The sequence below is a fragment of the Quercus robur genome, chromosome 3 (genome assembly GCF_932294415.1).
Source record: "Quercus robur chromosome 3, dhQueRobu3.1, whole genome shotgun sequence".
NCBI lineage: Eukaryota > Viridiplantae > Streptophyta > Magnoliopsida > Fagales > Fagaceae > Quercus > Quercus robur.
Window position 1 is genome coordinate 44,553,530 of NC_065536.1, and position 26,399 is coordinate 44,579,928.

The following is a 26,399-nucleotide window of genomic DNA, read 5'->3' on the forward strand; positions in this document are numbered from 1 at the left end:
TTTTTATCTTTTTTCTTGTTTTCTTAAAGAGAAATTCCTCTTTTTACTTACTTGTGTTGAGTTATAAATTGACCCTAGTTAATTAATTAATTACCCAAGATCAAATTACATGCAAACTAGATTATTAAGACACAATCAAATCACCAAACTAAATAAAATGCAATAGAAAATAAGTTTGACACAATGGTTTGATCACAATGGGAAAAAGCCTCACATGTAAATCTTCATCGGGTGAATTTTAGGTCACAACTCTTGAAGAATCTACTAACAAGAAAAAAATGGTTATAAGTATAAGGAATCTTACATTATCCTAAAATGCCTACCTACAATAGAACATACTGATCTATATGGAAAGCTCAGCTCCAATCCCCATTTGGACTTGATATTGTAGAAGAATTTTCCTTTGCACAAATCTTCTATTTGTGTCCAACTCCATAGTAACCCTTTTGATTGTTGTAATTTTGCAGAATTCTTCAATCCACGCTTGAATGAACCTGAAGTAACTTGGCACAAAACCCTAGGCACACAAATATCACAACTCTTGTTATTCGTATCTCTCCATGTCTATGATAACTAAAAAAATATGTTTTTTTTATATTCTTTGGAACTCTAGTGGATGAATTCCTAGAAGGCCAACTCATTATGGGCTGAAAACAGAATTTATTGTTCAGTTTTCCTAAGGCTCGATAGGTCAAGAAGTGTCAGGCCAATTATCAAGATTCATTTATTCTCAATAGATCAACATGTATCAAGGTCTGCAGATTTAGCTTTTTTTGAATACTCTTGTATTTTCAATAACACTACTTGTTTATCTCGTCAAGATTTTCTTAAATACACCCAAAACTAAGACTCAAATATAAATTAAATGTGTTTTGATTTCAAATATGCCAATACGTAAAAATATGACCTTACAACTTACGTGAGTAGAGGGGAGAATTATAGATACCGCATGGAACAATTAGGTGCTCAAAGTTAATAGAAAAAAGAATGATTAAGTAATTAGATGATGAAATAAATGGGTTGGCCCACATAATGTGAATGGCAAATTGAAATTATTTTTTTTTTTTGAAGAAATTGAAATTATTATTAATGGATCCATGACACGAGTAGAAATATTTTTGGTCAAACTATTGGAGTAGACTGGAGACTGAGTAGAGTAAAAGTAAGTGTACAACAAAAGCGAGGCTCAAAAAAGGCGGGATCCAGTTCAAAATTTCTATTTTGGCCTTGGGTGAAAGGGATAGAATAGAAAGATGTTTCAGTCAAACATAAGTGTCAAACTTTTCAAATAAACAAAAGCAAATGCAAAGTACTATGTATGTGTATGTATGTGTGTGTGAGAGTGTAATTGTCATTTGCCAATAAAGCTTTACCCGGGTCTCACGCCTCCCCTCTCAGTCTTCTCTCGCTAAAAACCAAGCCCTCGTTTCTCTTTTCTACTCTATACGCCTATTCACATCTCTCTCTCTCTCTCTCTCTCTCTCTAGGAACAAGTCCAAGGGAATATTAAGATGCACGCATACACAATTCCATTCAACCATCTACTAATCTCTAATAATATTTCTCTCTATATATATAAATATATATTCACGCACACTCACCTGCACCATTATTCATTTCCTTCAAATCAATATCTCACCTCCCCACAAAGACCAAGCTAAAGTTACGTTATCGAATACAAATTTTCTGTCTTACTTTATGCTTAACTAAACCTTTTAACGCGACGTTCTCAAATCTCAAATCTCAAATCTCAAATCTTACATCCGTGTCTGAGCCATTTTGTTGTGCTTTATATCTGAGGATTATTATTATGAGCAAATGGGCATCATCAAATACTTCAATCTTCAAATGATACCTTGGTGTTTCCACTTAATGGGAAACCATGTCTCTTGCATGCAACTCCAGCCAGAGCCAGAACCAAAGCCATCATCACTACCAGTTGGCTCTATAAAGCTTATCAAATCAGATGGTCTAGTCAAGATCTACCACCGACCTATCCATGCTTCAGAGCTCATGGTAGAGTTTCCAAAGCACTTAGTGTGCCGCTCAGATTCAATTTACATAGGCCAGAAGATCCCAGCTCTTTCAGATAACGATGAGCTTCAGCCAGGCCACAAGTACTTTCTTCTTCCAAAGCATTTCTTCCAATCTGTTCTATCATTCGTGACCATAGCTTCCTTTGCCTCCTCCTCTCATCAACAAGAATCATCTTCGTCTCCATTGATCTCTAAAGACTCAAGAAATGCATTTCTAAAGAAAGCAGCCACTTGCCAACCTTTTGATATACAAAAAACCACATCTGGGTGTCTGAGGATACGCGTTTCGGATGAGTTCATATCACAATTGTTGGAAGAAGGGAAGATGAGAGAAGAGAATGAGGAAAAAAGCGAGAGCTCAAGTAAAGCTACTGCTAAGAGTGTAGTATGCACTACGCCTCAATTGCAAAAGGAGTATCAGCAGCTTGTTGGGTCACGTTTGTGGAAGCCGAAGCTTGAAACCATAAAGGAGAAAGAGAAGAGAAAACTGTCTTCATTCGGGATAAAGAGAAGGAAGAAATCGCAACCAAAAGGGCCTCAAAAGACTCTCAGATCAGAACACCACCTTCATGTAACTTGTACCAAGCCTCCTTCAAAGGCCAAGATCAAGATTAAATCAAGAAAATGATTATATATAAAATACAAGCCCTTTTAGTTCTTACTTTTTTTCTTTTTTCTTTTTTCTTTTTTGCTTTTTGGTCTTTTTGGGCTTTTATGGGACCTGAGTATTCTGTAAAACTTGGTTTAGTGTAGATACAAGAACTAACTCAATTAAATGTGAAATGCAATTTCTATCTCGCAGCACCTTTTGTTTTTCTTCCTTAAAATCAAAATATTTTGAGCATAAGCTTCACTAAATAAGTCTCTTGATCCAAGTACCCAAATTAGCAATTTGCTCCTAATTCGAAATACATCTTTTCAATGTTTTCCTTTAGTCTTTTTGGTTGAATCTCTTAAGCATACTTATTACGAGCAGAGCAGTTTAAGTTTTGCGAAAGATAGTGTCAGGTCTTGGAGCTGATCACTCCCGCCGTCTAATACTCACGTGTCTTTCTGGGCCAAAAGCAAGAAACATTTTGTTGTGCTAGTGATATGTGAGCGAATGAATCCATTGTTAATTAATTGATTTATGTTACTAGGTATAATATTACAAGATACAATTGATTACACAATGATCACTCACTACATCAAGTGCATCGCAGTTTTGCATATAGAGCCCAGATTGGATTCAGCTTAAAAGCCAGCATTTGGACTTAATTTTTTTTGTTTTTTATTGGCCCAGCAATTGGATTTTGGATAAACAAATAAATAAGTAGCAATTAACAAATATTCATGGTATTTACACCTTCTAGAGAAAAAGTAAATATAGATTATCCTAATAGTCTGACATGGAGTATTACTCGACTGGAGTGGAGGCGTGTCCTGTAGAATTCTGGTTGTGCATCATTTATTTATTTTTCTTCCATTTTCTTGTGAGTTGGGTTGGCAGATCTAGTTGGACCGTGCGGTCTTCGGTGAACAGTTGGTAGGCTCAAGAGCCGGGTACTCCAAGATGAGATGGGAAAAATGACAAAGTAACAGTCAAACAAAGTCCGCTTCCAGATTTCCAGTGCAATTTCATTCAAAGCCAATTCATATACGTGAGTCTCTCTAATTTACTACTACATTAAACGTGCGGCGTCAACCAATGCCTAACTTTCTGTCCCTCACTGACCCCACCATTTTATCGCCACTATGTACCAAAAGCAAAATTAGCGTGTACTCCATAGTACTAAGAAATGTTACTCATGTGACTTTGATTCTTAAAAAAATAAAAATAAATAAATAAATAAAAATACTCATAGGAGTTTGTATTCAATCCAGACTCGGTCGGATCATTTCAGGTGGGGAAGAACAAAACCCGTCATCAACCTAGAAGGAGTGGCAGTTCGGATGGCTTGGCTCTCAATGGGTGGTAGTTAGTCAGAGTCAGTAGAATCGTGAGGAGAGAAGGTTTGCATTAGATCTAGTCAGAGATTTCTAGATATTCGCCAAATCTGGACGAAGAACTAGTTGAAAATGGTTAGAAGAGGGGTATGGTCAGATCGGCTCCATCAGGTTGAGAGAAACTGAAATTAAGACTTAAATCAACTTCGTCGGATCTTCTTCCCACAAAACCGATTTTGACCACCATGGTGATCGGATCAGATGGCTCTTGGTTTTGTTTTGTCAAGTCCAATTGGATCTAGACAGTCCTACTTTTTATTAGGTGACTCTTAAAGTGCCAAATAATTACTCATATTAAAGTTAAGTACTTCACTAAAAAAAGTTAAGCTTTAGCTTATACGATGTGAATCCCATGCCATCCTTTGTGAAATTTCATAATAATAATCCTTTTGCTAAATTACAAAGAAAAATTATTCAATATTTCAAGTGTAATGCTTATTTCTCTCACATGAATGATGGATTTTATCATGACTTTATTTAGTCAAATTCACTATTATGTTTATGTGAGAGAAGGGAACATTACTCGCGAAGTTCTAAATAACCATTTAATTACAAATTACACACAATAACTTTGACATGTTTTCAAATTTTTTTTTTTTTAATACTTTTCAAAATGACATTTTTTTTTTTTTGGATTTAATGGTGTGGAATTGATAGATGTTGATGGATGGATTATATTGAAAATGAAACAAAGTTAAATGACTAAAATGAAAAAATAAATAAATAAAAAGAGAAAGAAGAAAGGTAATATTGAATTGAAAACAAGTCAAAGAGTTTTTTTTTTTTTTTTTTTTCCAAAATAAATAAATTTTTTTTTTTAAAATATTGTTATAGGATAATGATGACAACAACCACCAATTGAAATTTAAATGGCTAAATTGAAAATACGTCAAAGTTAAAGGGTTAGCCTAATCCATTTAGAAAAATTATTTGAAAATTTGTGTTTTGACTATTGTGGGGCCAGAGAACTTATGACCCGGCCCACTTTCCACTAGGGCCCAGGGCCCGTGCCGAGGAGGGTAGTTGCCAAGTTTGAGTAGGGAAAGACCAAATAGCCTAGAGACGCAACCGGGGATGACCCTGTCTTCGGCATCCCAAGACTTCGAAGGGAAGAGTGACATGTCATCAAAGGCAGCCTCCAAAAGGCTCCCCCCAGAAGAAGAGGCGAGTAGAATGGGACTCACGTGGGGGTACGATGTGGAGGTGGTTCAAGGTAAATACGTCCCCTCCGCATTGAATGCGTCCACAAACGTCCTAACCATATTAATGAGAAAAGACGCTGGAACAGTGTGGCTTCGGTTATTACAACTAACAAAAAGTAAGGGGAGGCGGTTGATGGGATAAGTACTTGAATGGGCACCTGCCTGATCAACAGGTGGAGGGCCAGGATCAGCCAAGAAGGGCTATATAATGTGAAGACTGACGCACTAAAGAGGGGGCTGGGAAAAAAAGGCCAAGAACCAGAGTCTCCCAGACTGTATCGAGGAGAAAGAATCCTCAAGTGAACAATGTTTAAATTTGTATGAACACTACGTCTAACCGCCGTTCGGTGACCAAGGCCTAGCCTTTCAAACCCACGCTCTACAAATTATATTGTTTGGGCCATTTTACGTGCGAACCCAGTATCATTTTGTGGTCGTTACAAATCGAGTCCTTACAATTGGCGCCATCTGTGGGAAAGGCTTGTGTGTTGGCATAGGCGGTGGGTCAAGAAAGTTCCCCCCATCATTTCCAACAGCCCGTTGTGGTGCCCTAACATAAAGTTTCATTAGGGGCTACACTTCGAAGCGCCAGTAGCACAGATGGGTCTAGGGGCTTGGCCGAGGGGCTAATCCATCCAAACCGATGTCCCACACCTTGGCTGAGGTGCTAATCTCCCCAAACTTAAAAACTAAATTTTTGACAGAACCAAGATATTGTATGGTCCTCGGACTCAAACTTATGGAGAAACCAACTACTTAAAAATCAAGTTTTGGACAGAACCAAGGTATTGCATGGTCCTCGGACTCAAACCTATGGGGAAACCAACTACTTAAAAAAACTAAGTTTTGGATAGAACTAAGGTATTGCATGGTCCTCGGACTCAAACCTATGGGGAAACCAACTACTTAAAAAATTAAGTTTTGGACAGAACCAAGGTATTGCATAGTCTTCAGACTCAAACCTATGGGGAAACCAACTACTTAAAAATCAAATTTTGGACAGAACCAAGGTATTGCATGGTCCTCGGACTCAAACCTATGGGGAAACCAACTACTAAAGGAAATCTGGATACCAAGTTGGTCCTAACAACATACAGGACATCTTGGATGATGCCCATATCTCCACTGGAGTAGGTTCGGACATGAATTCAATATCCTATTGGTGTGAGTAAGTTAGAGTTCCCAGATATGATCCCAAATATATCCTATGTACAACCATTCATATATGTTAAGATAACTAGTACAAAAATCAGGAGATCTGCAACAATAGTAAGCATCAGCAAGGGCAACCAGCACGTAATTTAAAGAAAGAAAAGAATTTCACATATATGGTTAATAAGTTCAACTACCATCAAACTACAAAGTTTTCAAAACAAAAGAGAAATGAGTCAAGTAATTAAGCAGGAAACAAATTCAAAGGACGGCCAGGGTTGCTACTTCTTCAATGTTGTCTTGTCCACGTCTTCGGAAGGTAGAGCAGAACTAGCCTTGGGGCCCAAGGGGACGTCCCCTTTTTAGGAAGGCTGAGCAGGGTCGGTTTCGATACTCTTGGGGACCTCAGTAAGGGGAATTGCCTGTAGGGACAGAGCGAGGATGGCTGGCTCTTCGGCATCAGGGATCTGAGCGCTGACCGTAGGCTCGGCACCCTCTTTGGGCATCTCGGAATTCATACTTTCAGGTGCTTCTATCACATCATGAAGTTCTCCCCCTTCAAGCGACTCGCCAGGAGGGATGCTGATCTGTGCAGCTTCTGACTGAGTAACCCCTGCCTCGTGTTGATCGCTCACAGCCTCGGAGCTGGCGGAGGCGGCCTCACGGATGGCTGGAGGATAAAATATGCTCTCCGCGTTCCACAAATCAGACGACGCATCCACCCCAACTCGTTTTAAGGCATCTTCCCAAACCTGGGAGCAGTTTAGCCTGCACACTCCGGGAATTTGGGCTTTAAGGGAGGCTTGGGTTTCAGCTACCCCCGTATTGTAACCATCATCCTTGGCCTTATCCCTAGCAACTTCGGCCTCGTTTCTGGGAAACTCAGCCTCCTGCTTGGCCCTCACGGTTTCGTCCCGGGCATACTCCGCCACGCCTTTAGCATTCTCTGCCATGATCAGTCTTTCCTTCAAATCACTGATCTGCTCCTTGGCTATTTGCAACTGATCCTCGGCTTCGAGTAGATGTTTTGTCTGTTCCTCGGCCTGTTTTTGGGCGCCATTTAAACCCGCCGAGACGCTATCCCTCTCTCGGATAGCCTCCTTTAAGGCCTCCTTAGCCTTTGCGAGGTCGTCCTCGGAAGATTTGAGGGTCCGCGTGGCGTCTATGCGTTTAGCGCGTTCATTCTCGGCGGCCTTACTCTGCTTGTTAACTTCCTCCTCCATCCTATAGGTGGTCTGGAGAGCCTGTCAAGTGAGATAAGTACATCGTGAGTGAAAGACCGGGAGCAAGAGTTAATAAAGTTTTAGGTTTCAAGAGTCTTACCATACCCAAGTACCTCTTCGTATTGAGGAAAACTTCCTGCATCCTCATGTTCTTCAATTCATCCACATCGGTGGGAAGCAGCATGGTTCTCCCTAGCGCGTCGGCCACATAACCGCCCTCGCCATCTCTAAGGTCCCTCATGGATGCGGTTTCCAGCAATGGCCCCCCGTGGAGCATGGGGGCGGGAAGCCAAGCACTCGGGGCGGATTGGGCTTCGATCCCTTTCCCCTTGCCTTGGGCGAATTGGGCCTCGATCCCTTTCCCTTTGCTCTGGTGCCCAATCTTTAACTGTTTCTGAACTCGCGAGGATTCATCCCTCTCCTGAGAGGATTGGGATTTTCCCCCGTCCATGGGTTCCTTCCCCTTGGGATTCCTCTTTCTCTTTGAGTCAGTGGGCTCCGGCCGAGGAGGCAGAGCTGATTGAGGAGGAGCAGGAAGTTTGGGATGGGGAGATTGTGGCTGCGACTTAGTGGAGGATGACCTAGTCTGGATGGTCTGGGGCTGAGATGGTGGAGATGGAATACTGGACTGCGATGTTCCCATCTCGGCTCGGGAGGATGTACCCACCGACAATAGCTCCGCTTCGGACAAGTCTGGGTCCCCTAGATCACCAGAAAGATCCTCGGATGGGTCGGCTTGATCAAATGCCCCAAAACCCTCCTCGGACGGATCCAAATTATCTTCGTCCTCCGCTGCGCGATGAAGCGACGAAGAGCCCACCAATGGGATGCCCTTTGGGACAGGAGATCCTTCGAAGATCAAAAACCCTTGTTCAACTACGGTAATTTTTGGAAGCCGAGGACGGTTAACGCTAATCACGTGCTTTGGGTCGGCAAACGACTTCTGAAGGGGAGCGTACCCTAAGATTTTGTGAGCGGCTCTAACTTGACCATCATTGTCATTTACAAAAACTGCCGCTTGAAGAACAGTCTCCAAGTCCACTCGGTTAACTAGGTGAAAGTGCTGATGAAAGGCGTTGGGATCTGCAAGAAAAAGACATGCACAGGGTTAGTAGCCGAACCACATCAAATTAAAATGGCGCAAAGGATCAGCGCCCTTCCACTCTTTATACCCCACCCGGTTCTCCCTCCACCATTGGGCATGGAATGTCGTCGTGCCATTCCCCAGATACAATAAGAAAATCTTTGTTCAACCCCTTGTTGAAGTCGGGGAGGCACTGAATTAGCCGAACCCTTTCGTCTCTGGTCTTTATGTAATAGATTTTGCCCTTTAATTTTTGGAGATTGTAGCACCAATTCACGTCATGATGGGTTAGTCTTAGCCCCATTTTCTCATTTAGGGCATCCACACAACCCAGAATCCTAAACATATTGGCGGCGCACTGGGTGGGAGCTAACCGGAAATGCCTAAGGTAATTCTTCATTACTGGCCCCATGGGGATTCTCATACCCCCCCCCCCCTCTACGAAGGCGAGAACAGGGATTACCACCTTGCTTGTATTTCTCAGAATATGCCACTCCCCCCATCTTGCAATGCCTCAAACTCACGTTGGGGGGAATTCTATAATCGGCGATGAACTTTTCCATCGCCTCTTCGGTCTCAACCAATTTCCTCAGTCTCATTTTAACCATCTCTAAGAACTACTAAACAGACTCAACCAACTACGGGAGAAGGAGAGGAACAAGAGAAAAATAAACCCAGAAAAGAAAAAACACGAGTTAGTGAAGGTAGGAAACTTACAGAAAAGAGGAAAACTGCCTCGGGCAGGCTTTTTGTGTTGGAGATAAACTTGAATGTAGATGAAGGTTTGGATGAACCCAGAATATGTGTGCTAGAACTCTTAAGCGCAAAAGTGAAGAGACCAATCAGTTCCAAAAATCATTTGTACCTCTCATCGAAAGTAACTGTACAAATTTTCCCGCCCATAAAGGCAAGGAAATCTCAACCGTTAGATCACCATCGTGCCGTTGAACGTGGGAAGCACAGAGCCGCCCGCATTTAATGAGGACACGTTTCACGTTCCAAAAGTTCCAGGAACGTGTCTCAGGCAGACGAAGAGTCTCGAGAATCGATAGGTGACAAGGATTGACAAGCTTTGGCAGAAGCCTGATGTCATCAAAACCCTCCTATCCAGCTGAGGATCCGGACAGCAGGATTTTGAGGGGCTATTGTGGGGCCAGAGAACTTACGACCCGGCCCACTTTCCACTAGGGCCCAAGGCCTGTGCCGAGGAGGGTAGTTGCCGAGGACGAGTAGGGAAAGACCAAATAGCCTAGAGACGCAGTTGAGGATAACCCTGTCTTCGGCATCCTAAGACTTCGAAGGGAAGAGTGACATGTCATCAAAGGCAGCCTCCAAAAGGCCCCCAGAAGAAGAGGCGAGTAGAATGGGACTCACGTAAGGGTACGGTGTGGAGGTGGTTCAAGGTAAATACGTCCCCTCCGCATTGAATGCGTCCACAAACGTCCTAACCATATTAATGGGAAAAGACGCTTGAACAGTGTGGCTTCGGTTATTGCAACTAACAAAAAGCAAGGGGAGGCGGCTGATGGGATAGGTACTTGAATGGGCACCTGCCTGATCAACAGGTGGAGGGCCAGGATCAGCCAAGAGGGCTATATAATGTGAAGACTGACGCACCAAAGAGGGGGCTGGGAAAAAAAGGCCAAGAACCAGAGCCTCCCAAACTGTATCGAGGAGAAAGAATCCTCAAGCGAACACGGTTTAAATTTGTATGAACACTACGTCTAACCGCCGTTCGGTGACCAAGGCCTAGCCTTTCAAACCCACGCTTTACAAATTATATTATTTGGGCCATTTTACGTGCGAACCCAGTATCATTTTGTGGTCGTTACAAATCGAGTCCTTACAACTATCAAGCCTTTTAACTTTAAGAAAGTATCTCATGCATTCAATAAATATACATCCTCATTCTTATAATATATAGGTCACACACGAGTCTGGGCTCACACATTGTAAGAGTAAGGATACATATATTTAATTAATGAGATAATTATTACTTAGCTATGGTGGAATTTCCAACAACAAGGATATGGTTGCAAATCCTTAAGGTACATCTTACCTTATTGTAACAAAATATATATATATATATATAGATGAAATTTGCCAACTTATTTTTGCTAATATTTATGGGCTTCACTGCACTTTTTGGTACTGTTTATAAGGATTTCAGCTAACTTTTACCTTTATTTACAGTACTTTCAGCAAAAAAAAATTCAGTTTCAACAAAATAAACAGATCTCAAACAAATCCGTATAAAATGATTTCTCCGTCCATTTTGAGAAAGGAAGCATAAATGCTAATCGAAATCCCCACGCTTAAAGGATATCAAAGATGCAATTTTTAGCTTAGGCTCTTATTAAGCTCCATGGTCGGATGGAATGTCAACCCTTTGTTTTATTATTATTTTTTTCATACAAATTCTACTGAGACGTAGTGAAAGTTTTTCTAAGCTTTTTCTCAAGAGGCTACATGCTTAAACAAATTAGTCATATTTTTTGGCGTTCACTCCAACAAGTGAAAGTGTAACTACAATGCGACAGTTCAAACCCATTAACATGTTTACACTGCTATCTCCAAGATACTGGCAAATAGATTGAAGAAAATCCTCCCAAAACTGATTTCCCCATGGAAAATAGCCTTTGTCCTTGGTAGAAAGATCCAAGAAAATAGCCCTTGACCACAAAATAACCCATATGGTGAAGAAGAAGACAGGGAAGACATGATGGATGGGCTTAAAGTTGAATATGGAAAAATCATACAATTGAATGGGGTGTTGTTTCCTTGTAAATATAATGAAGGGTTTGGGGCTTCTAGAGAAGTGGATTAATTGGGTTGAGCAATGGATATCCATTACCTCCCTCTCTATTTTGATCAATGGGAATCCCCATAGCTTGATTCACCCACTGAGAGGTCTAGACAAGGCAATCCCCTATCTCCATTCCTTTTTATGTTAGGAGCTAAGATATTGGCAAGACTGTTGGAAAGATAGGTGGTAGCGACCAAATCAATGGCATAAGCTTGGTGAGGGATTGTTGTCCTATAACCCTCTTCAGTTTGCATATGATTTTTTTATCTTTGCAAAAGCTGATAAAAAATGTGACAGACCACCAAAAACACCTAAAAAACTTATTAGAGATTAACATCACTGAGAGTAATGGGAAATTTTTGGGACTTCCTCTACCCTTAGGTATAAATAGAAAAGAAGTTTTGGTAGAGGTTGATCGAGAAGCTCAAGAAGATGTTGCAAGGGTGAAAATTGAAAATCCTATCCTAATTCCTAAGTAGCAAGGACAACACTAATCAGGCCAGTCTCCTCATCAATCCTAGCCCATCACATGCCAACTTTATTATTTCTAAAGATTGTGACATCCCAACTTAATGCCCTCAATTATAATTTTTGGTAGGGTATAAATGAGGGAAAGGGAAAGACTTGCTAGTTAAGGGTTAGAAATCGATTTGTAAACATAAAGAGAAAGGTGGCTTAAGCTTAAATTTGTATAAGGATGCAAACCAAGCATTAGTGGTCAAGCAACATGGGAAGTAGCAACTAATGCAAACAAGAAGTGGGTGGAGCTCTTTAGGAAATTTTTTCCCCAAGAGTTTGAATTTCCTAAGCATACACCCTCTGAAACAAGCATCATGGATATGTCAAAGTATCTTTAACCACATACAAATAATAAGGAAGGGATAAATTGTAAGATTAGAAACAGATTCAGTACTTGGTTAATTATAGGAAGACCCGTGTATCCTAACACAGCCAAATTTCTAACCATGACCAAGAGCTTATATGACTCGTCCCCAAAACCACTTAGTGGCTAATCTTGTAGACTGAGACACAAGACAATGGGATAAAGGAAAATTTGGTGCCATTTTATTTTCTCCTACAAAATAGAGAATACTTAATGATAAATTTGCGTAATGAAATGAACCTTCCACTGTAGAAGAGTGAGTGAAGATCAATCTGGAAAAAAAGATACATGAACGCTTACAATTCTTCCTATCTAAAATAGCTTGGGATCTGTTACCAGTTAGAAGCTTAAAGGTTTCCTATCCCCTCAAGGCCTCAACTGATTTTTTTCCTATGCAATATGAACGAGGAATCAATAGAACACTTTTTTATACAGTGCCTAGTAGTAGATCAACTATGGTTAGCATTGTGGTTGATAAATTTACAAAGAATGCTACCAGTCAATGTCAAAGGAACACTTTTTTTTATATACTGAACCAGTCTTCAGCATTGGAATTAGAAAAGAAACTGGTTAGAAGTTTTTCAATTATGGATTTTACTAATGTGTGCCCTAAGGGCACACATTAATTTCCATTTTTGGAAATAATTTTCTCGAATATTGAAAAAGTAATGACAGCTTTTTCAATTATCGAGAAAAAGTTTTCAAAAATAGAAAGTTTAATGTGTGCCTTAAGGGTACACATTAACCGGACCCTTCAATTATTCGAGGCTATTTTGTCTGATAATCTTTGGGTGGTGAGGAGTAGAGAGCTAGACGCCTAGACTGGACCAAGAAATCGTGGCTTCAGCCTTCCAGTTTTCTTTTATATGTTGCTACTTTTAGTATGTGTAATATGCGTGTGAGAGAAAATAGCAATGAACCAACCTATTTACTGCCCTAGTGGGCCGCCTTTTGTAACTAGATCAGGTTGGTCCCCAACACCCACTTATTTAGGAGTGTATCTCAGGCCCATATCATGGACCCAAGCCCCTTCCTCCTTTTGTATTTCAGTATTTGTGTTAAAAAAAAATGTATTTTCTTTCCAAAAAGAAGGTCTACATTTCTTAAAGACAAAACAAAATATCAAAATTTAATTTGCATCATGCAAAGCATGGTTGTCAAAATCTCGATCTGGATCCTACGATCCTACGATTTTACGATTCCACCTACTTAAAACGATTCAGATCTTTCAAGAATTTTTGCGATCATTCAGGATCTGTAGAATCATACGATTTTGAAGATCCCAAACGACCTTGATTTCTTATAATATTCTTTAACTTAACAGAAGACTCAGTTGGATACAAATGAAAAACAAAATCTCAATAGATTAAGTTTTTTCGCTCTAATGTAAAGAGAGTGTCAATTGGACTCAAATAAAAAATATCCCAAAAAAGTTTCATGTTTGAAGGTTTTGGCCTCTTTAAATGATGCTTACAAATGGATGTAGTGATGTATAGTAATTATATCAATGAATGTATAATTTATGTGATTATTTAACATACCAATATGTAATTTTTGTTTTTTTTCTCAAATAATGTGGAAAATTCAAATTCATTTTTTTCATATAAAAAAAATTGGACAGTGTCATTTTTAAAACATGCTTCTTTTAAAATTAAATAAATAAATAAATAAAATTGATAGTTAAAAGGAGAGAGAATTTGAATTTTGGATATCCTTTTCAAAAATTCCAGGAAGACTCAAGTAGATGAACGACTTTTGACATATGCTCTCGCAACGCAAAATAATTCATTCACTCATTGAAAATAGAGCTTAACCGTGACGCACAAGTTGGTGCTGGTTCGGTATTTTAGCTGTAGAGACTAGAGAGCGCTGTGAATGTAGAGGTCATAAATTAAGCTCGTTCCTCCTACCCTTGGCCAACATGTAAGAGAGTGGCGGCTAGTTGGCTTGGCTGCTTATGACAAACTAGTTGGAGTGGCTCCTAAGCTCGTAAGCAAACCCAACTTGCTTGACACAAAAAGATTCTAAAATATAAATAATCACGAAGTTGTTTTGTTCCAAATTTGAATCTCGACCATTTTCTTTTTCTTTTTCTTTTTCTTTCGGGACTAAAAATTTGATGTTGACCAGTAAAGAAAATCATCATATGCGTCGATATGAAGATAAAATCTGCCGACAGTTATATAGCACACGGTTCTCAATTGATAAACATTATTAGAATAGTTTGCAAGAGACAAACAACCACAAGTACAACCACCACAACATGTAACATGTAATAACAAAGATGATAACATAATAACCATAACCAAATGGTCGCTCAACAATTCTGGTTGAGCAAAAAACAAAAAAAAACAAAAAAAAAAAACTTTTAATCAAGAGTGGATTGCCGATCAGATTTTCTTCTTTCTAAGTTTTTGTCGTTTTGTTTAAAATCATTCCACACTCCAAATGGGAATGTGGCTTATACCTTTCACTCAATTGTAATGTAATGCCCCTCTCCACTCCACTAGTAATTATCATTTGTCACAGCTTTCATCTTCATAGAAAGCTTAAATATCAAAATGTATGTCCTTCCGTCCACACACACACGGCTTCAGCATTATTGTTTCATGTCCGAGAAGCCGCTTAAAACTACCCAATTTAAGCATTCCCGTAGTCTTCGAATCAAAGCTAAAACCAATGTGTCTGGTGAGTTAGCGTTGGACTACCAAGTGTTCGATGAAATTCCTGTTTCAGACACATTTGCTTGGAACAATCTTATCCAAACCCACCTCACCAATGGAGATTTTGACCTTGTCCTTTTGACTTATCTACAAATGCTACTCCGGTGTGTTCGTCCTGATAGGCACACTCTCCCTCGCGTTTTAGCTGCTTCTTGTCGTTGTGGTGATATTTTTGTTGGCAAACAACTTCATTGCCATGCTCTCAAGCTTGGCTTCTCTTTAGACCACTATGTACTCACTGCTTTGATCGAAATGTATGGCCGTCTTGATGGCGTTAATACAGCAAGGTGGCTTTTCGATAAGTCCCCTAGTAGGAATTCTGTTTCTTGGACTCTGCTAGCCAGGTTGTATATCATGGAAAATAAACCCAGTTTGGCTATTGGTATGTTTAATCAAATGGTTGACTTAGGAGTTGAGATAGATTCAGTGGCGTTGGCAACTGCAGTTGGTGCCTGTGGCATGTTAAAATCCCTGCAACAAGGGAGGAAGCTCCATGAGATCACTAAGAAATGTGGGCTAGAGTTTGATGCGTTGGTCAGCAATTCTCTCTTGAAAATGTATACAGATTGTGGTAGTATTGAAGATGCTCGGGCAATTTATGATCAAATGCCATTGAAAAATGTCATTGCAGGAACAACAATTATTAATGGTTATGTGAGGAAAGGAGGATTCAATGAGGCTCTTAAATTGTTCCGGCAGATGAATATGGATGGATTAAAATCTGATTCACTAACATTCTCTAGTGTTCTCCCAGCTTGTGCAAGAATGGCTGCACACAAGCATGGCAAAGAAATTCATGGCTATCTGCTTAGAAACAGTATTGACTTGAATCTCATGGTCCAGAATGCTGTCATGGACATGTATGTGAAGTCGGGATTTATCGAATACGCTTCAAGGATTTTTGTAAGGATGAAGGATAAAGACCTTATTTCATGGACTCTGATGATATTGGGCTATAGCTTACATGGACAAGGAGCGTGCGGAGTTGATTTGTTCTGCGCAATGGAGAGAAAGTCGACCATACAAATAGATCAAGTCACATATGTTGCTGTCCTTCATGCTTGTAGCACTGCACGCATGGTTGAACAAGGAAAGTTTTACTTCAACTGCATTAAGGCACCAAATGTCTCAAACTGCTCTTTAATGGTTGCTCTTCTAGCTCGTGCTGGACTCTTTGAGGAGGCAAGGATCTTTATTGGGGAACAAAAAATTGAAAGGCACGTTGAGGTACTTAGAGCACTGCTAGATGGCTGCAGAAATCACCAACAATTAGCGTTAGGCAAGCAAGTCATTGAACAGCTCTGTGAATTGGAACCTCTTAATGCTGAGAACTATGTGTTACTGTCTAACTGGTATGCTAATAGCGCAAGATGGGACAAGGTCGATAAATTGAGACAAACAATACGTGACATGGGTTTGAAGCCAAAGAAAGCGTATAGTTGGATAGAGTTCCGAAATAAAGTTCACGCATTTGCGACGGGGGATGTATCCCACCCAAGATCACAGAAAATATATTGGGAATTAGAGTGTTTGATAAAGAAAATGGAAGATGAAAAACATCAGCCTAATCCAGATTTTAGTCTCCATGATGTAGAGGAAGAACGAGAGTGCATTCAAATTGGGCATAGTGAAATGTTGGCCATTTCTTTTGGGCTCATCAGCACACAACCTGGTGCAACGATTCGTGTAATTAAAAACCTCCGTGTGTGTCGCAGTTGCCATGATTGTGCGAAGTTTATATCAAAGATTGCAGGACGAGATATCATACTTAAGGACATAAATTGTTTCCATCATTTTAAAGATGGATTTTGTTCATGTGATGATTTTTGGTGATTTTTTACCTGGATTATCTTTATTCTCCAGTTATTTGGGTCATGGAATTTGCATTTGACATAAGAATTTATTTATTATTTGATGTTAAAGCAAAGCCGAAAGGAGAGAAGATTTATAAGGTTAAGTGTGATGCCTTCACGAGGGTCAGAAGGGCAAAATCTCAAATTATCGACCCTTGACATTTTTCAGAATTTGAAACTGATTCTTAGAAAAATGTGAAATACAGCAGGTATATTATTCTACTCTAATAGGTCCTTTCTTTATTTCTTTATTTTTTTAAAAATATATAATATTCCAATAAAATTTGGAAGTTCTACAAAAGATCCCAATTCTTTTTGTAGGTGCAATTGCAACTATAGAGCATTTCAACTCTCTTGATTATTATATATAATGCTCTGGGTACAATTGCTCCTAGATAAAGCATGGCTCAGCCCCTCAACAGGGCATTGCCCTCCATTCGAGAGCTATGGCCTAACAGATACCTCTGGAAGAACTTGTTCCTTCCCCCACCTCCACCAGATTGATTCACTAATCCACATTAACGCCCTGGAACGGCAGTGGCACTTATCACACAAGATGTCTGCCAACACATAGGCCCATTTCTCCGAAAGAATTTACAGCTGAAACATTTGCATATTTAAGTACCACAAAAAAAAAAAAAAAAAAAAAAAAAACCTCCTCCAGCTAATTACATCAACAAACAAAAGCAAACAGTTCTGCTACAGTTTTTCATAGAAAAATTCATATACTCTCTCATAAACTCCTTTTACAGAGACCCATAACAACACAATACACTTTTTTTTGGTGACATTTTTGTTGTCACCAGACTTTTCCAAAAGCAAATGCCTCTGGTTACAACTTATTTTTGCAGGTTTTTGAAGAAACTGTTTGACAAAACTGTAACCAGAAAAGTACGGTTTTAAAAACACCCAGACCAACTGACACTCCATAAAATGTTGACCGCCACAGATGGACAAAGAATAAAAAGGAACAAGGAGTACCACCCTCAGATGCATGCACAGACCAAAGGTAATCAACAAAGTGACAATCAAAGCATGGCTGGTTTGGAACATGATCAGGATCCTAGTAGCTCAATACAACCAGCCACATGGTTGAAAATTACCTTCCTGTCAAAATGATGGGGGGTTTTATGAAACAATATGATAACTACTACCGAAAAAAGAAGCACCATATTACGCAACGTAAACAACAATCAATATTCTGCCAAAAAAAACCAATCAATACTAACAGAGTTTAGCTAGCTATACCAATTTAAGTACTCTAAAATAGAACAAGAAACGAAAATTCAGGAAACATCACTTAAGGAGAATCCAGCTAGACAGTCCCTATCTCCTCAAAATTGTAGAGGTAACAACCAAAGACAATTCATAGGTTCCTAGTTCAGTTTTCCCTTCTAGTAGACCTCCTTCGAGGAGGAGCAGCAGCAGCATCCTCCTCCTTCTCATCCTCATCTTCATTCTCCACACTGGTTCCTTGATTGTCGGATGGCTCTGCAGGTGGAACCCTATTTGTTTCAGTATTGACCTGCATGTTTCAGGAAGAAAGAATATTAATACCAAGTATGATGATGTAGTCTCTAACCCTTAATTAGAATAATTCTCATAGAAATGCAATGATGATGTGATATGTAAAAACATACAGCAGCCTTTTTGCCACCAAAAAGGAGTCTGAAGAAAACTGTCAAAATAATAAGCACGACTGAAACAATAACACCAATGGTTATATCGGGTTGTTGTTCTCCCTTTTCAATGAGATCCTGCAAGAAAAAGATTTAATCCCAGTTATAGAACCTCCCCAAGCTAATTAAAGAAGAGGATTAGATAGATCTGTATAAATGATGACAAGTTCTTCAACTTACAATGATCTTCGGTTTGTATGCCTCCAAGAAGGGAATGTCAACTATCTTGTAAAGAAGGTCAAAAACCTTCTTCTGCAAGTATTGATCCAAGAAATTTGTTAAGCAAGGAAAAACAAGAATCCTTAGAATGCAAAGAAAACCAAAATATAAAAGGAGAAGAGACTACCTTGAAGCCAGAGAGACCATCAGATTCACCAGCTGCTGCTTCTTCAGCCTTTTGTTTCTCTTTCTCAGCTTCAAACTTTGGCTTCCATGTTGTTAGCCTGTATGATTCTGCAACCTTCTCATCACCAGCAATGAGAATATTGTCAAACAATATGCCATCCTGCATTGTCCAGATCTCAATGCCAATGGCAGCAATGGGCTCAAAATCAGGTTTCTCAAGCTCAAAGTAATCAGGGTTTGGGATTTCTTGAGGTTTCCATATGCCCTTATAATTTGGGTTATTAATTAGAGGAGCATGCCACTTTCCTTTATAAGCAGGGTTCCTCTTTGTTGGCCTCTTCCACTCACCACAGCCAGGTGCAGCCTCACACTTTGGGTTATCAATTTTTGGTGGCTCCCATTCACCATCTTCCTCATCATCCCAGTCTTCTGGTTTTGAAGCATCAGGATCATCAATCTCCTCAGGCTCATCATCCAACCATCCTTCAGGTTTCACAGCTTCCTCATCCTCAATTTCCATGGGTGCATCCTCATCCCAATCATCTGGCTTCACAGCATCTGGATCTGGAATCTTATCCCGCTCATCCCAGTCCTCTGGCTTCTTATCATTGGGGTCAGGAATTGTCTTGGCCGGAACTAGAGGTGGCTCGAAATCTTCAGCAGAGAGGAAATTTGCCTTCTTCTTCTCCTCCCCATCTATTAGAATACTAACTTCATTATCAGGTCTTAGTATTGCAGTATAGACATGGGAGAGTTTGTCAGAGGGCACAGAAGGAGGGTACTTGAGATGGTGCTCAACATACTCCCCACTTTTGGGGTTCTTGTGCTTAAGGATGAAGTGCACCTTGTTTGTGGAGCCACATTTGTCAGGTCCAAACATTATAGAGTATGGAGAATCATTATCAAACTCCTTTGCTAGCCATCCAGCCTCTTGGGGTCGAAGGTACTTCAAGTATGCCCCACCACATTCTAGACCATCCTGGAGCCGAACCTCAAACTGCAGGACAACTGTTCCATCCTTGAGGTTCACAACGTGGTCAAGCTCTTTTACTATTGCATACTTCCTTGCCTTCTCGCTAACCAAAAGGCCATAGTCATCATGTCCCTCACTTTTTGAATGCTTCCAGACACCTAAATCCAAAATTCATATTACTATAAAATCATAATCTGCAAACAAGTAGGGAAATCACATAGGAGCAGATAAACCATGTAAAATGTGACTGAGTCAATTGGAAAGGTTTGGAAATTACTGGAATGCTTTATTATTATTTATTTTCTTAAGATTACTACTATGAAGACCTGTGATATGACTGTTGCATCACCATCAACATTAACAGTTAAAACCACAACACAACTTATAATAGAACTGCATCCATTCCAACAATGGCAACCATAATTTACAAAACAAGACACATCAACAACCCAGGTGGTGAAGCCACTAAGGGGCCATGGTCTCCCCCCCCCCACCCCCCCAAAGTACAATCTTATTATTTATTATTTATTTACTTTATATGTATATACATAAAACCATGTATAGATAGCACACTCCAAATTCCAAACTTTTATACATGTAGACATGTAAAGACATTTTCAGTATTTAGAACTTACCGCCCCAAAATTATCTCTTTGCAACTTTTTCGATAATGGTCCATATCCCACAATTTTGTCCCAATTTAACTTTCCACAAATAAAAATAAGAGAATAATAAAGTAGCATGGTTCTCTCGTGAGTCATGACTCAACCAAAAAGAAAAATAAAATCCACCTGTTTTCTTTTACACTATGTTAGGATACTTAATTGTGCCTTTTTTTTTCTTTTTTCTTTTTTTTTTTTTACACTTTGCTTTCAAAAATAATTGTGACTAGTGGCAGAGTCCTTCTAGATATGTTTCATATTCCGATAGTTACAACGGGAGGGGGATTTGAATCTTGGATGTCTATGTTGGAAACACCAAGAGGTGTCAACCAATTGAGCTACAAGACCCTTGGCAACTGGACATTTTCATTTCACCATGTAATGCTCTCCAATATTAAGTGGTGGTAAGAAAATGTAAGTTCTTTCCCAATTGCTTTCTTTCTTTTCCCTATATTTTTAATTGATTTCCTTTTGCTTAATTTAAAAAATATATATAATTCTTTATTCTCATCCATATTTGATTTCATTCAAAATAATGTTATTGCCAATTTACTTTCACATATAAATAAGTTCAAATGATTTGACATAGGATTCATATAGACATTTCCACAAGCACCTAATAGGCTCCTTGCAGGGTCCCCAACATTGATACATTGGAATGAATTTCCACCCTCCCTATTGAAAGACATCACGATCAGATCATATCACAAACCACGATCGCCATTAATCATAGAAACCAGAAATGATGGGCACTCTTCCAACCACAGAAGTAAAACCAAAGCCCAATACACACACACAAGAAAAGGGGGCAAAAAAAAGGCATGCGAGAGAGAGAGAGTAGAGTAAACTGTTTGGTTTTCATTCTTAGAATACCCACCAATCAAGATAAGAAACCGAAAGTAAGAGCGACTTCAATCAAAATCAAAACCCAATACAAAAATAAATGGAAAAGCAAACAAAAAATGACAAGGAAAGGAATTATGGTGCAGGACTTGATGTACCTGAGCTGAGAGGGGGTGAATGAGAGACTAAGGGAACTGGTGAACTTAGCTTACAATAACACAGTGAGAGTAGTTAAAAATTGAGACCACAGATTCCTTCTTCAAGGCCATTGAAGCAAGTGCCAAGCAAGAGAAATTTTGAAATTGAGACTAAAAATGACTTGGGATTTAGCCATTTAGGTTATCTGATAAAGGGGGCAGGAGGGATTTTATTTGACTAGGTTTCTTTCTCTCAAGAAAGCCACAATGATCATTCCAGCCCGGAATGCAAATTTCGTCTGGAATTCCAGAATTTGGTTAGAATGATTGTAACATACTGAAATTCTAAACAATATTTGATTATTTTGGTACTCTAAAAGAGCACAAACTATAATTTTATTTTAATTAGAAACATTTATTTTTTTGTATTTTTATTTCCTTTTTAAAAGCCATTTGGACTCGCTTCTAGCACGTAAAACCTAATGGAAATTGACCCCACCCGCCAGAACCCATTACCAGGTAGTCTAGGGTCATTCACCCCTAACAGGCTAAGCAGTTTATGCTCATGGCCAGAAGCTTTTCATAAATACTACATAATCTAGGTTGACCAAAACCTAAACGGTTAAACTGAGCAGAGGGGGAACTCAAAGATAAAGAACACAAAACGAAAAGCAATTAAAAAAAAAATAAAAACCCAAATCATGCAACGAGTAACCATTTAAGCTCTACCAATATCAGCTATTATTTATTCGTTTATATATAGAAAACAGAAAGAGGAGGAACAGATCTTATAAAATAGAAAATACCTTGGTACTCATCCTTCTGAGACACAATCCACCGCCCATCGAATGGTTCCTCAAATGACTCGTAATAGATCTAATTCAAATACCAAATACACAACATTATATTATATATAATAATAATAATAATATGTAATTCCAAGATTCATATTTAAAGAAAAACAAAGGCTCAAAACTCAGAGTGGAGAACAATGTTACCGCATCAGAATCAGAAGCAGAAGCACAGATCTGAAAGGCGAAGAAGAAAGCAATAAGCAAAACTGCTATCAGCAGCTTAGGGATTTTCCGCCTCCCTTCCATGACGAAACCCTAGCCCTAACTCACACCCCAAAAATATCAAACACAAGTATTTTATAAGTCTAACACGAGAAAATTCAGAGGGTGAGAAGTGAGAAATGCATAGATAGATAGATAGATAGTTGGTAGGAAGTGAAATACGATACTCACTTTGCGTTTTCCAGGTGGGTATCGCTAATCGTGACTCGTGCTCGTGAGGGGACTTTGACTAATGACCGTCTATGTCTATGTCTATGTCTATGTCTTTGTGTTACGTTCTTGTTCGTGCAATTTACTCCATTTCTAAGGTTTGTGAGTCCGAGAGGTCATTTTAGACTTTTGCGTCTTTTTTTTGAATCAGGACTTTTTTGTCTTTTACTACACGGCAACTCATTGAAGTTTCTAGATCGCTAATATTATTATTATATTTATATTTATACCATTCCATTTCGGAAATTCCAATGACAATAAAAAGAGAGTTCTATGATTCTATCTTCTAGTAAAAACACTTTCTCAAAAAAAAAATGAAAAAAAATCTTCTAGTAAAAACAATATGGAAAGTTTCTTCGTTGTTGACATGCTTTTTTTTTTTTTCTCTCCTATGGATAAAGTTTCTTTTAAAACTTCTAGAATTATAGGTGTCACGCCATGTAGAGATTGAATAAAAATTATATGTTAAATTTTATCAATAAATAAATAAATTATATGTAAATTTTTTATAAAAAAAGTCACCATCATCATTAATTTGCAAAATAACATTTATAAAATAAAAATATCTTAAATTAGTAATAGTACACGACAGAAGTACATAACGTAGTGCCCAACATTTTTTGAAAGTTGAAACAACAATATATCATGGTAAATGACCAAAGATTCAAAAGTATTTAAAAATTAGTAATAAATTTTCGGATAAAATACTATTTTGGTTCTTAAATTTTTTTTATTTAAAGTTCGTTTTTTATCCCTAAAGTTTAACAAGTTCGTTTTTCATTTCTAAATTATAGAAAAGTTTGTTTTTCATCCTAAAACTATTGAAAATGTTTTACTTTCATTCTTAAATTGGTTCCTCAAAAAAAAAAAAAAAAATTTAAAAAATTTCTTTTTTCATCTCTAAACTATTGAAAAAGCTTCTTCTTTTTTTTTCATCCATATTTTTGTCTTTAAACTATTGAAAAAAGTTGTTTACAAAGTTTAAAGATGAAAAAATAAACTTTTGGTAAAATTTAGGGACCAAAATAGTATTTTATCCTTAATTTTTTAATTTTTTTTCAAAAAAAATTATCTCAATTTTTTAAAAAGTTAGTAATAAAATTTTTGTCGAAGTTCACCTAAAGCAAACTATCACAAAAACTAGTGAAACAAATACATAACATTTATAAACCACATGCTCAAATCAACACAGCTGAATTAAAAGTGGTTCGTTTTGGTTTAAAATTTAGCTTGAACCATGGATTTCAAACATGTTAATCTCCAAATAGACTCTACCTTGGTTGTGCCATATTGTTTTAAATAATGATTGCAAGTCCCTTATTAGTTTCGATTGGATCATCCTTCCTATTCAAGCATACTAGGAGGCTAATGAGGTAGCCGATGGACTAGTCAAAAGTAGAGCTCGCAATTAGATAGAGTTTTTGTATATGAGTCCAGCCCGAGTTTTGTTGATAAAAAATATCTCAGAGATGTTTGTCAAGTTGACACTCTTAGGAAGTGCTCTGTAACAAAATATATACTCTCCTGGTCTGTCTTTTTTATTAAATAAAATTTTCCTTGAACCAAAAAATAATAATAATAAAATTATGAAAGATGATTAAAATATTTTTTTAAATAAATCATGAAAATTTTGGCAACTCAATTTTAATTCAAGTAGTATTTTAAGCTTTTTGAAATTTTAAGGGTAAATTGCAAAGTACACTCCTAAAATTTGGGATTGTTTGGATTTTACACTCTAAAGTTTGGTTCCGTTAGCAAAACTTCACCCTCCATTAATTTAGGCTGCTGTGACATGTTGGTGTGCTGATATATGTATATATATATATATATATATATATATATTGTGGGGTCCAATAATTTATGGGTCCGGCCCACACGCTTATGGGAAGCCCGCCGGTCTTAAACTGAAGGAGGCCAGGGCCCAAGCTCGAAACTAGGAAACATAAAAAGTAGCCCGAAGACATAGCCGAGGACGGTTTCGTCCTCGGCAGGTCCAAAACCTCATGGATAGAAATGGAATACGAGTAAGTTGGAAAGATCAGAAAATATCCTGGGGAAGTTGTCTTTAATACCCTTCCCTGACATGACACTGCCCCCAACAGAGCCGGGATCTTAGGCTTTATGGATCATCTCCAGCAATTTTTGGGATTAGACTGATGGGACAGATATCTGTCCTAGAAAGATCGACCCTACACGTGGACGAAGGACAACAAACGTAGGCTAGTATAAAAGAGAATGTTATGTGACCAAAGGGAGGGGCTCCCATCTAGCTTCTGGAGAAAGACTTGATGAAAGAGAATGCCTGGATAATATATGCCGGACACCACATAAAAACCCTCCGACGGGTAACCGGGGACAGCACCATCGTTCCTCGGACATGATCCGAGGAGCCAAATCCTCTTAGATACAAGATCGAAGGGCCTGAATATCCAGCCCAAAGCTCTTTCTCATATTGGTTCATCTATAGTTCGGCCCGAAATGTCACCCTGTGATCCAACGCTGGCCTTTCCAGCCCACTCTCTACAAATATTATTGTGAGGGACTTTCCGCGTGCGAGCCCAACATCGATGTTGGGCCGTTAAAGATTTTGTGTCCTTAAAATTGGCGCCGTCTGTGGGAAGGCTTGCGCGTTGGCGCAGGAGGTGTTTGAGTCAACTCTCTAGCCAGCTGAGGTTTGTGGGATTCCCTCCATCTCCGGCGACATGCAGTCGTTGCTCCGACCCGAATTTTTGCTAGGGGCTACGCCCTGCAGTGTCAACAGCGCGGGCAGCTCTAGGGGCTTCCGGCTTCAGCCCAAATCCCCCCCGCCATGGTCTAGGGGCTGATCTCCAACAAGTTTTGGACAGAACCAAGGCCTTGCATGGTCCTCGGACCCAAGCCTCTGGGGAAACCAACTACTTAAAAGGAATCATACAAGTTTTGGACAGAACCAAGGCCTTGCATAGTCCCCGGACCCAAGCCTCTGGGGAAACCAACTACTTAAAAAGAAGCATACAAGTTTTGGACAGAACCAAGGCCTTGCATGGTCCTCGGACCCAAGCCTCTGGGGAAACCAACTACTTAAAAGGAATCATACAAGTTTTGGACAGAACCAAGGCCTTGCATGGTCCTCGGACCCAAGCCTCTGGGGAAACCAACTACTTAAAAGGAATCATACAAGTTTTAGACAGAACCAAGGCCTTGCATGGTCCTCGGACCCAAGCCTCTGGGGAAACCAACTACTTAAAAGGAATCATACAAGTTTTGGACAGAACCAAGGCCTTGCATGGTCCCCGGACCCAAGCCTCTGGGGAAACCAACTACTTAAAAAGAAACATACAAGTTTTGGACAGAACCAAGGCCTTGCATGGTCCTCGGACCCAAGCCTCTGGGGAAACCAACTACTTAAAAGGAATCATACAAGTTTTGGACAGAACCAAGGCCTTGCATGGTCCTCGGACCCAAGCCTCTGGGGAAACCAACTACTTAAAAAGAAGCATACAAGTTTTGGACAGAACCAAGGCCTTGCATGGTCCCCGGACCCAAG

General features: G+C 39.1%; 3 protein-coding genes across 3 annotated transcripts; 2 read left to right on the top strand and 1 right to left on the bottom strand.

Annotated features, from left to right (window-relative positions):
- Positions 1-1,378: 1,378 nt before the first annotated feature.
- Positions 1,379-2,833, top strand: LOC126718029 (uncharacterized). The gene has a single exon (XM_050420053.1). It carries the CDS (start codon positions 1,819-1,821, stop codon positions 2,662-2,664), a length of 846 nt encoding a protein of 281 aa, XP_050276010.1. The 5' UTR covers positions 1,379-1,818; the 3' UTR covers positions 2,665-2,833.
- An 11,755-nt stretch (positions 2,834-14,588) lies between these two features.
- On the top strand, positions 14,589-16,970 carry LOC126718030 (pentatricopeptide repeat-containing protein At3g12770-like). Its single transcript, XM_050420054.1, has one exon. It carries the CDS (start codon positions 14,934-14,936, stop codon positions 16,926-16,928), a length of 1,995 nt encoding a protein of 664 aa, XP_050276011.1. The 5' UTR covers positions 14,589-14,933; the 3' UTR covers positions 16,929-16,970.
- A 1,151-nt stretch (positions 16,971-18,121) lies between these two features.
- On the bottom strand, positions 18,122-22,997 carry LOC126718031 (calnexin homolog 1-like). Its single transcript, XM_050420055.1, has 7 exons — positions 22,835-22,997; positions 22,586-22,702; positions 22,394-22,463; positions 18,974-20,103; positions 18,808-18,879; positions 18,589-18,705; positions 18,122-18,473 (listed from the first exon to the last, which is right to left on the bottom strand). Exons 2-7 carry the CDS (start codon positions 22,685-22,687, stop codon positions 18,330-18,332), a joined length of 1,635 nt encoding a protein of 544 aa, XP_050276012.1. The 5' UTR covers positions 22,688-22,702; positions 22,835-22,997; the 3' UTR covers positions 18,122-18,329.
- Between the last annotated feature and the right edge of the window lie 3,402 nt (positions 22,998-26,399).